The following is an 11,745-nucleotide window of genomic DNA, read 5'->3' as shown; positions in this document are numbered from 1 at the left end:
TGTTATTGACAATCAAATTCACTATTAAAAAAACAATTGCCGGACATCAACGGCAATGGCGTGGAGTGCAGCATTTATTAACCCATTCTGACCTGAGATCAGATTCATACGAGGTTTCCACTGCGGACACACACTGGTCTGATGAACCCATTCTGACCCGAGATCAGATTCTAAAAATGTCAGTCGTTCGTAGCGCGCCACTCGGTGGCGCGCTACGAGCTTGTAGATCTGCTATTTTTCAATAGCTAAAGCATGACATGATGCTGGAACACCAAAATGGGTTCCCGGTCAGAATGGGTTAACTGGCGTAGATCTACGCGAATGGCATGATAACTTAACCCATTCTGACCTGAGATCAGATTCATACGAGGTTTCCACTGGACACACACTGGTCTGATTAATCCATTCTGACCTGAGATCAGATTCTAGAAAAATGTCAGTCGTTCTTCGATTTTTCAAAAATAGCAGACCTACAAGCTCGTATCGCGCCACTCGGTGGCGCGCTATGAGCTTGTAGATCTGCTATTTTTCAATAGCTAAAGCATAACATGATGCTAACACCAAAATGGGTGCCCGTTCAGAATGGGTTAAGCATCCATCGTGTAGATCTCCCATTTTTGGTGAACTTATTTTTATTTTTTACATGTCACTTAGGTTTGAGTTTGCATGTGTGCGTGTGAACTGTGTCCTCACACAGTAACTGATCAAAAAAAAATGTAGCGAAAGGCAATTCAACCAAGTTCTAAAACCTGATCAGAAAAATCGATGTTTGTCTCGAATTCTGTGGTTTGTGTCACACCAATCACTATCCACCTCCCTACCAACATACAGGTGTTTCATCTTGATCCTCCCAGTGAGCTAATTTATAGTGGAACGTTTGTTTCCCTAGTTACCTGATTTATTGAAACTCTTTGTCACAATGTTTACAGTGGAAAGGTTTTTCCAGTGTGGACATACTGGTGTCTGTACATATATGGACCCGTTTGTCATCTTCTTTGCCTTTATTTTTTGTATGCTTTTCAAAATAGTAACAAATAAAGTTTAGGGATAAGGGGTAAAGCACCAGCGGAAATAGGTCCCCATAGTGTTTTATATTTTGCGATATTTAATTTTGTGTTATGTTTATTAATTATAACAAAAAAAAACATCACATGGATGCACCTTGGACGTATCCTCAGTGATGTATCCTGAGGTCAACGGGGTTTCGGGGTCTCTCAACATCATACCCCTCACTCAGGCGACCCAGCCGGGAGTGATCAAGTCCAGACTTACGTCCCAGTATAGCTACCCTCAATCAGTCCCACTATGGAAAAACCAGGGGCACACAATCCGTTGGAACTACTCCAGAACTACTCTGCCAGGGCTGGGAGGTATACTTCTGGCGGTAACAAGACTACTCGCCCCGTTTCTGTTTTCCTCCCAGAATTTTCCCCAGTGAGAGGCTGGACAGCAGACGGCTGGACTTTGAATTTCTCTAACTATAAACTTTCATGACAGCAGAACAGCCTTAAGTACAAATATAATTTATGAAAAGCTACTACAGTGAAGTCTGTTCACAGAAGTTGTTGTAGGATATGCGGGGATTATCTGACGAGGTACCATTTGAGGGGGGGAAAAACCTTACATATACTACATTATACTAAATTGTTTATAGGTAATACTATACATGCCTTTCCACAGCAGTATCTTTTTATATTTTTCCAAAAAGAATACAAACAGCCAATAGCATATTACAAAGTTATCCCCCTCACTAGGGAAAATTCCGGGAGGAAAAACGGGCAAGCACCGGGGCGAGTAGTCCAGTATACCTTCTGGCACATGGAGGGACTAGGCTCTGTGGGTTGTCTCCTGTCCGGGCCCCTCCCACATCTCAATTGAATACATAGGACCCGAATGGAAACAAGAACGCATTGTTATCCTTTTAGACCAAGTGTTTGACTGTACTCTGTTGCTGTTTGCATTTCTGTCTAAGGTATTCAATCATTCAAAGTGAAACTCTTGTCACAATGTTTACAGTGGAAAGGTTGTTCTCCGTGTTGGTGTGTCTTTACGTTACCTAACACTCTCAAGCTTTTTCCACAATGTGTACAGTGGTAAAGTTTCTCTCCAGCGTGGACACCTTGGTGTTTTGACAGTTTACCTGAGTGTTTGAAACTCTTGTCACAATATTTGCACTGGAACGGTCTTTCTCCAGTGTGGACGCGCTGGTGTGTTTTCAGAGAACTTGACAAAGAAAAACATTTGTTACACAGTGTACAACGGAAAGGTTGTTCTCCAGTGTGGGTATGCTGGTGTCTTTTCATTCCAAATGAGTATTTGAAAGTCTTGTCACAATGTTTACAGTGGAAGGGTCTTTCTCCAGTGTGGACACTCTGGTGTTTTTTAAGATAGTATTCCATAGTAAAACACTTGTTACACAGTGTACAACTGAAAGGTTTTTCATCAGTGTGGGTAAGCTGGTGCGATTTCAGATAAGTTGACGTAGTAAAACACTTGTTACACAGTGTACAACGGAAAGGTTTTTCTCCGGTGTGGGTACGCTGGTGTGTTTTCAGTCCAAATGAGTATTTGAAACTCTTGTCACAGTGTTTACAGTGGAAAGTTTTTTTTACAGTGTGGACACGCTGGTGTGATTTCAGAGAAGTTGACGTAGCAAAACATTTGTTACATGTTGTACAACGGAAAGGTTTTTCTCCAGTGTGGGTACGCTGGTGGGTCGTCAGATTGTATGCGTCTTTGAAACTCTTGTCACACTGATTACAGACGTGTTTTCTTCCTGTGACATTGAGTACGTCTATGCACACTTCTCCTGGCTGAGTTAAAGTCTTGCTAAACTGTTGATGACTGTGAGATCTCGGTTCCTCTGCGTCTCCTTGTCTCTTCCTGCTTATAGAGCTGGTGTTTGAAGCCGACTGACCTCCACTGGTCTCATCCCAATCAAAACTGTCTTCAGTGTCAGATTCAACTTCAGAGCAGTGTGAAGAGATGTCTTCATCCCCGTCTTCACTTTTCACTGCTAGTAATGTCAACATTGATCCAGTGGGCTCCTCTGGTCTTTGGAGTAGCTCCTCCTCTTCTTTTTTAATGTGTGGAGGCTCTGGTTCCTCCTGGAGCAGACTGGGGCTGCTCTCCTGTTTAGAGGAAACCTCCTCTTTACACACAACCATGTGCAGGACGTCTAGGAGCAGAAACATAGAACATGATAGTCAACACTGGATTAAGAATGGGACATCGTTATCATGATGAAAACACTCACAATAATCACATCGCAGAGGGATTAAAATGTATTGTAAAGATCGTCCTCCGTCACGCAAGAGGAAGAATTGGCTTTTGTCGAGGTGCAAATTCACTTCAGTACCACTTTAACCTAACCTGACTCTGCCAGCTGGTGGCAGCAGAGAGTTCCTCCTCCTGCTCCCAGCTGGTCTCTCTCAGGCAGAGACGATGCGCTGAGAACAAATGCTGATCGGAGCGATATGCGGCCGCTAGAGGCGGGATCAACGCGAGACTGGTGACGTATCGTAGCTGTGCCACAGCACAAATGTAAACACAACCTAACAGGACCACAACTCGAAATAACAGATTTTTGTCGAGCTGCTTCCGGGTTCATCATTTCTGTTTGAAAGACCAGATCCAGGCAGGAGGAGGGAACTTGTGAACGCATTCTCGCGGAGTCAGGTTAACTTTAACCCTCCATAGTTGATAAAAAACGGACGTGTATTGAGTACATTTGGAACGCTCTTATTTCACTGTACACAAATCAATTTGCGTAGTGAACTTGTGGATCTGCAACACACCACGTTGTGAGCCATTTTTGGCGGGCATTACCCCCAGAATAGAGCACCGAAGTCTGACGTCACTTTCAGTAGAGGGCGCCAATACACAGGTTCATGTATTTTTTTTATTTGCAGTGAAATCCCCATATAGGGCGATTTTAGGTCGCTTCATATAAGAACTGCGTTTGAAAAATAAACCGACCACCTTTCTGTCAGGGGAGTGGCTGTGCGTCGTTAATGATGTCTATTCATATTTGATACGGCCAGTTTCTGGAGAAAATGGAATTAATGTGGCCGCAAAAAGCCTTGAAACTACATATGAAGGCAATGTCGCTGCTAATATACGTCACGCCCAGCCGTCGACACATAGCGTTCCTGAGATTCCTCGTTGACGTAAGCTCAGCTGGTGGTGACTCGACTCGTACTATAACCACAAAACATTAAATATCAATGAAATAAAAATAAAAATAAACGTCATTAACATTGAGTTTCTGTTGTGCGACGGGCAGATGCAGCCATGTACCCGCCTACCCGGAAATGTAGTCTCTGGGTTGTTTGGGTTGTTTCTAACGCTTATTTTGTTACTCTTTGGGTATATTTGTACATTTCCACCTTCAGTCGATGCTTCATATCCATATGAGTGAAAAGGCCGGGGTGATCCGTTTATTTTTCAAACACAGTTCTTATGAGGCGATCTAAAATCCCCCTATGATTACAATGCAAATAAAAAGTACACGAGGATGGACAGGACTTCGGTGCTCTGTAGGGATGCCGGGGTTTCAAGTGGTTCAACAGAAGTGCCATTTCTAATAAATAACAATGTTATTCGCAATTCATTCTGCCACAATAACCGTGACATGTCATTTCCAATGTAAATCCATTTTTCTAACTTCCGTGTTCCATGCACAAACTGAGCTTGTACCTACTAACTAAGATGTTCCATGGACCTCTAATATTAACCCCCAACGGACTGCCGAGTGTGACCGTGGATCAGGCCTCTTCATGGAGCCCACCAGAAGTGTGACCTGGACCCGGCCTCACAGAGCTCGACCTGGACCAGATGTGGACCAGACCCCTCCACGGAGCCCACCTGCCTATTCTCTGTCTTCTCTCTCTGTCTATCTCTCTCTCTCTCCCTCCACCCCCCCACCCCCCCCCCCCCCCGACACGGTCGAGGCAGATGGCCGCCCACCCTAGAGTCGGGTTCTGCCTGACGTTCCTTCCTAAAGGGGAGTTTTTCGTTACCATTGTCGCAATGTTGCTTGCTCTGGGTGGATCTTTGTTGGTTGTAAAGTGTCTTGAGACAACTTGTTGTGATTTGACACTATAATAAAATTGAATTGAATTGAATTCCATGTAGCATGTACAAACTGAGCTTTTGCCTACTAAGTTTGTGCCATTACAGTTGCTAAGTACAGGTTATTACAGGAGGTTCTGGAAAACTAAGCTCTGAAGAAAAACAACAGGCTTCAAGGTCCTTTGGCCTACGTCCACTCTGTAGTTACCACTCCGCCTTGCGGTGGACTACTAGTGATAGTTATGGTGCCCACCACTGTGCACTTTATGAGAACGCAGGTTTATCCTCTCTGACTGAGAGGCGAGATAAGCATTGGCACCTATTTTTATATAAAGCCATTGCTGGGATGCTCCCCGACTAGATGTGTTCCATGATGGAACTGAACAATAGCACCTATCAGACCCGCTCTAGTGATTCCTTAAGGCTCAAGGTTCCTCAGGCCCAGACAGAGTTGGGCAAGACAGCTTTTTCTGTCAATGGCCCAACTTGAACATGGACATGAACTCCAAAACAATATGCTCCAGAATATTTTCCACCGTGATTGCTCCTGCTTCAATTGATTCATTTTACTGATGGTTGTTCTGTATAAAGTTCCTTTGTGATTTACCCTGATTTATAATGTTGTTTGATGTATTTTATAAATAAAGGTGAGAAGTTGAAAAAAAAAAAAGTACAATGTGGTGAAGTTTATTATCTTAATCATTAGTGTGGTTGCAGTAGGCAACCAGCCTATAATTATTGCCCAGCTTGATTCCAGATAAACCTGACCATGAAGTTGACCGTGAAGTTAATAATAATGACCAACATGACCGTGAAGTTATGTGGGATACCCGGATAATAATAATGACCAACATGACCGTGAAGTTATGTGGGATACCCGGATAATAATAATGACCAACATGACCGTGAAGTTATGTGGGATACTCGCCGGCTACATCATATTGTACTTAGCGAGCTGATCAAGGGAAAGTGCAACCACACATTTCCAGAAATACATCTTTCTAGTTAGTGTGGTGGCATATAGAGCGTCGCAGTCCCTCCCCCTTTCAGAACGACGAGTGGCCCAGGAAATGAAATGCAATGCATTTCTTCCATAGGATTTTCTTAAAGTATTTATTTAAAGACGGTTACGCCGCGGACAAAGCCAACTCGGATCGTGACAAATCATGACGATGAACACAATGTTTAGTGGCCGATCAATTCATTTATAAGAAGAAAAACAAAACAAATAGTGTCATCTCCTGCCTTTATTTTCTTCTTTCTAATGATTTGATCGGCCCAAAATATTGTGTTCATTGTCATGATTTGTCACGATCCGAGTTGGCTTTGTCCGCGGCGTAACCGTCTTTAAATAAATACTTTAAGAAATGCCTATGAGGAAAATGAACGGCGATTTATTTTCCGGGTCTCTCGAGGGGGGGCGGAACTGCGACGCTCTATACCAGTGGTTCCCAAAGTGGGGTCCGGGGACCCCCAGGGGTACCTGAGGGAGTTCCAGGGGGGACCCATCTATTTTGTTCATGTTCATAAAGTGCTAAAGTGTTTAAAGCAGTGGTTCCCAAACTTTTTCATGTCAAGGACCCCCAAATTGACACTACTTAGCCCGTGGACCCCCATTTGAAAAGATATGCCAGGGACCCCCATAAGAGAAGACGTACACATTTAGACGTCTACACTTAGACGTACACATTTAGACGTCTACATTTAGACGTCTACATTTAGACGTCTGTATACATTTAGACGTCTACATTTAGACGTCTACATTTAGACGTATACATTTAGACGTCTACATTTAGACGTCTGTATACATTTAGACGCCTACATTTAGACGTCTACATTTAGACGTCTGTATATGTGATACAGGGGTACCTGGAAAAATATCTACCCCAAAAGGGGTACCTGGTCCAAAAAAGTTTGGGAACACCTGCTCTATACAGTACACCTTTCAGAGTTAAATAAACAATGAAGATTTTACAATGTAGCAGAACAGGGGTTGGGGGGGGGGGGGGGGGGGGGGCACTGCTTAAGTTGAAAATGCAAAGTAAGACATGGAGACAAAAGATGCAATTACTGGGGGGCGAGAAAAAAAAGGTTACTTCTGGCAGGGCGTATTACGGTAAGTAACCTTTCCCACACTACTAATTGGACAGTAAACGACACGGTGACATTCCCAATGCAACTCTTCTAATTGAACAATATTCCTATAGAGAGATAGGAAACCACACTCGCAATTCCACAGGATTGCAGCTTTGCATTGGTGCCTCGATGGCCTCTCCCCTGGTCCATAGGGATATCCCTAAACTCAGGGGTGCCCAGAAGGTAGATCGCGATCTACCAGTAGATCACAAAGGCTTTTTGCAGGTAGTCCACATGACATGCCCCGAAAATATATATCATTAAAAAAAACTACTTGGAATTAAGGTGACTGATTGATTAAGAGCCTTTCAGCTCAAACACACAATACAAATGCAATACAAATACAAAGTAATATACTAATAACTACGAATTCCACTTTCCTCTCTCTATTTCCCATTCCAAGTGTGTTTGTCTTATAGTATGTATAAGCAGCCAGTGCTGCCGTTTTCAGCAATGGGATAATACTTTTTTTGGTGTGAGTAGATCTTGTTTGAGCTGGTCATTGTGAAAGTAGCTCTCAAGTCAAAAAAGTGTTGTGTAAGAAGATGTTGGACTTGTTGGAGAGAGAGAGAGAGAGAGAGAGAGAGAGAGAGAGAGCACATGACACGTACCGAGGTGTGGGTGGTCTTCAGGTTCCTCCTGTTTAATAGAAATGTCCCTGGAAGAGTCTGGAGAGTTCATCGTCACCTGCAGTCTGGACTCCACACACTGGTCTGAAATTAAAACCATGCAAGTGAATGACTTTGAGACATAGGACTAGGCTACACGTGTTGCACGCGCACGCACGCACGCACGCACGCACGCGTTCTTTGGGCACAGTATAAAAGGCACAGTATAAAGAGATGGGCAATGCTCTCAAATACAACAAAAATGGATAATGATCTTGAAAAGAATAGGAATCAAGACTTTATTGCCATGTCAACAGAGTCGATTGGAATTAGTTTCAGTGCACTAAAAACATACATACTTGTATGTTTATGCCCCACTAGATGGTCATCACGTCATGATGCAGTGACCTCGCTGAGATATATCGCTACAGTGATGTTATGAAAGCTTTGACTAAACTGTCACTGACGAGCGCAAAGAGAGAGACGAGCGAGACGAGGCTATTTCACTGAAAGGTTCAATTGAGAAATTCAACTTCATCTGCACTGTTGTTCTCCAAAGCAAGATTTTGGAGCGAACAAATGTTGCCTCAAAACTTCTGCAATCCCAAGACACAGACCTGGCCACAGCAGTTAACCCATTTATGCCTGACTACTATTTATAAAATGTATTTTTTTAAATGTATTTCTTTCTGAAAAACCTCATATCAGTGGTTCTCAATATTTCATGTCAAGGACCCCCAAAGATATATGAAATTGGCAGCTGACCCCCCATCTGAAAATGTGTTGTTTCAGGGACCCCCCCCCCCCCCCCCCCCAGAAGCAAAGATTTGCGTTAAAAACGTTCGCTCTGAAAGAGTATATATTCAAAGCTTTGCACCACATGTTCATGATTTTTCAAAAATAGCAGCCCTACAAGCTCGTAGCGCGCCACTCGGTGGCGTGCTACGAGCTTGTAGATCTGCTATTTTTCAATAAAATTATAACAATGTTTAAAACACCAAAAGGTGTTCCCGTACAAAATGGGTTAAGCTGCTAGACAGCAAAATCAAAAGATTTGACCGTATTTCGAGCGAGTTTTGATGATGCCAAGCTGACAAGCTGAGAGGCTTGCTGAAAAATGGGGTGACACAGCAAAACCTTTGAAAACGTTAGGCAGAGACGGTGAAGGTGAAGAAACACTTCGATGAGCTTCCGTCTGACGAGCGTATAGCGGACCCAGAAACCTCTTCTAGAGTGAATGTGTCCCAGGCCCGTTAATATAACATAATCATATCACAGATGACGCACAGGTTCAAAGGGCTGCGCTCTACAGTGGAAACATTCAAAGTCATTCAGCCCGACACGCTTTGCAACGCCACCAACGACGAACTAGCTCAACAACAGTGATGTAAATTGTAAATAGGTTTTCAATGTAATGAGTCCCGGGATGCAGGGATGGTCTTTTAGATGAGTCCCAGGGAAATGTTTTGAGTCCCACTTCAACGACATTAGGAGTCAAATCTTGCCATTTTTACAGCATTTAACTCCCATTTCAATTTATGTGGTTATAATGGGTTATACTCATGTACAAACCAGAAGAAGAAATGATTATTATAACTAAAGCTAGCACAATAAACTAGAATAAAAAACAGTACAGTAGTGCATCCTGTGGATGCAGAAGTCGTTGTTTTATTGCGTCTCTTAACTATAATCTGTGTTTTGGGATGCAAAATGCACCCTATTTTAATCTCTGCAACAAGCCCAAACCCTCATAGAAAAATATACAATCATGACTTAACCTGTCAATTCCCCCATTCAACTGCTGCCAGGCGTGGCTGCACTAATAACTTGGGGGCAGGCCCTTCTAGAGTTTGAATGGACAATGGTTGTTATAAGTCAAAAGGGAGACATGGAATAGGATAGATAGATGGATAGATGGATGGATGGGGAAGGATCAACATTATGGAATGTCAGAACAGGTTCTGACAGGGTTTGAGGTCAGATGTAGAGTTGCTGGCCAATATTGATGACATCAGGCATCTCCATATATGAGCTCAACTGTGACAGCAGGTCACATTTACTATGATGTCACGTGATGTCACGAGACCTGGGGACCATATATAGGCTTTCCTATGGGGGCTTTCCCATAGTATGTGGACTTTGACTGACGGACAAAACTGTACGATTTCATAGTAAATGCGGCCAGAGGTCGCAAAAAAATTACACAAATATATGAAGAATAGGCCTATATATATATTTGTCTTGCACATTCGTAAGCCAATTAAGGTCATGCTGTACAAAATGGAATGTATAAATCTGTCACTTTAACACACACACAAACACACACACAAACACACTTTGCAACGCTAGATTTAAAAAAAATATTGAGATCTAGATCCCATTATAAAAAACATTCTAGTGCAAATTGCGGCTAGTGCACGCGCGCGCACACAATTCAATTTAAAGGGCTTTATTCACACACACACACACACACTGTGTCACATCCACGACTCTACTGTCGGGTTAGCCCCGCAAGCAGAACCCGAATGTAGTAAAGTTTCTGACACTTTTATGACTTTACTGCATTGGGTCCTGCTTCACGTGGGGCTGTCGCCAGTTACGCACAAACAAATACAATGTAAACACTCCATGAGACGGACTTCTGCGCGCTTTTACCATGGTTATTCATGTATTGACTTACGAATGTGCGAACTATAAGTACCTTACATACCATACCGACACATCTCCTGTGTCGCGGAAGCCGTTAAGTATTTTTAATCCATGATTGATTAAAAATGTCGCTTCTTCCTACCTTGTTTATTGACACCTCATTGTACCGCCTATCTGGCTAGCTAGTGGTGCTACAGCTATGACGGAGCAGATCAGAGGAAGGGACATAGCCCGCAAAGCCAACCGCACATCGAGAGGCGGTACAATAAACGGTAAATAAACAAGAAGAAATCAAAGCGACATTTTTAATCAAACATGGATTAAAAATACTTAACGGCTTCCGCGACACAGGAGATTTTATCAGAGGTATGTAAGGTACTTATAGTTCGCACATCCGTAAACAAACACAATAAAAAGCGTCCTAATTCCGCGCCGATGGACTAAACGATGAGTTTGTGTATATCCGCGTCCCAACAATCGCATTGAAAAATCTTAGCTTGACCAGGAACCCTACGGGTCAGCCCGGTTCGGTTCGGATTGGGCTGACCCAGGGGGTTCCGAGAGGGGCTACTGTCGGGTCTACTCTTACAGATAGGCTACTGATCAGTAGTCCTACTCACCGTCTTCTCAACACGTCAGAGCAGAGGCGAATACTTCTTGTTCTTGCCAGGGTTACAACATTGGAGTGACGCTCAGCTGGTTGCTCAAACTAAACTCTATCTGGGTTGTCCTCTTTGTGTCTTCAGGTTGAAAACGGCAGACTGTCCCTCAATACTGTCCGTCTGTTATTAGCATTAGCATTAGCACACAAAAAAACCAGACGTCGTGACTCGTGTGTATACAACGTGCCAGCCTCTAGTCTATAGTGTCACTCTTGACACAGACTGTGGAGCAAAGACAACCTCAGACACAAGTTACACTTAAGGTTTGTGCTGAAAACTGATATTATGATAGGCTTTCTCGACCGTTTCATGTCCATTCACTGAACTTCACTGTGCTCTGTTGCTGCACTGCTGCTGGGCCTGGCCGCAGTGTCAACAATGGAGCCAGGATAACCGCAGTGTTGTTTTGGCAAATCTAAGCTAAATATAAGACTTCCGGACGATCTCTTCCCCGTTATGTTGCAGCAACAATATTCCCGGTTTGTGAGCTAGCACCAATAAGGTTTCCGGTTGCCTTCACAATAAGCTAATCGTTGTTCATGTTTTCTTTCCTTTTTTCTTCTTTTAGTTTTTTTACATACATTTATTTAAAATATACCTTTATGATGTATGCATTT

The 11,745-nt window shown here is 43.1% G+C and overlaps 1 protein-coding gene across 1 annotated transcript; it reads right to left on the bottom strand.

Moving 5' to 3' along the window:
- Positions 1 to 515: 515 nt before the first annotated feature.
- LOC308318478 (uncharacterized protein) lies at positions 516 to 11,211 on the bottom strand. Its single transcript, XM_080768047.1, has 4 exons — positions 11,087 to 11,211; positions 7,821 to 7,922; positions 1,809 to 3,178; positions 516 to 1,375 (listed from the first exon to the last, which is right to left on the bottom strand). The coding sequence occupies exons 2-3, from the start codon at positions 7,888 to 7,890 to the stop codon at positions 1,977 to 1,979; spliced, it is 1,272 nt and encodes a 423-aa protein (XP_080624173.1). The 5' UTR covers positions 7,891 to 7,922; positions 11,087 to 11,211; the 3' UTR covers positions 516 to 1,375; positions 1,809 to 1,976.
- Positions 11,212 to 11,745: the final 534 nt, after the last annotated feature.

Source organism: Protomyctophum bolini (genome assembly GCF_963924005.1).
Source record: "Protomyctophum bolini genome assembly, chromosome: 7".
NCBI lineage: Eukaryota > Metazoa > Chordata > Actinopteri > Myctophiformes > Myctophidae > Protomyctophum > Protomyctophum bolini.
This window is presented reverse-complemented; position numbering and strand designations above follow the sequence as displayed.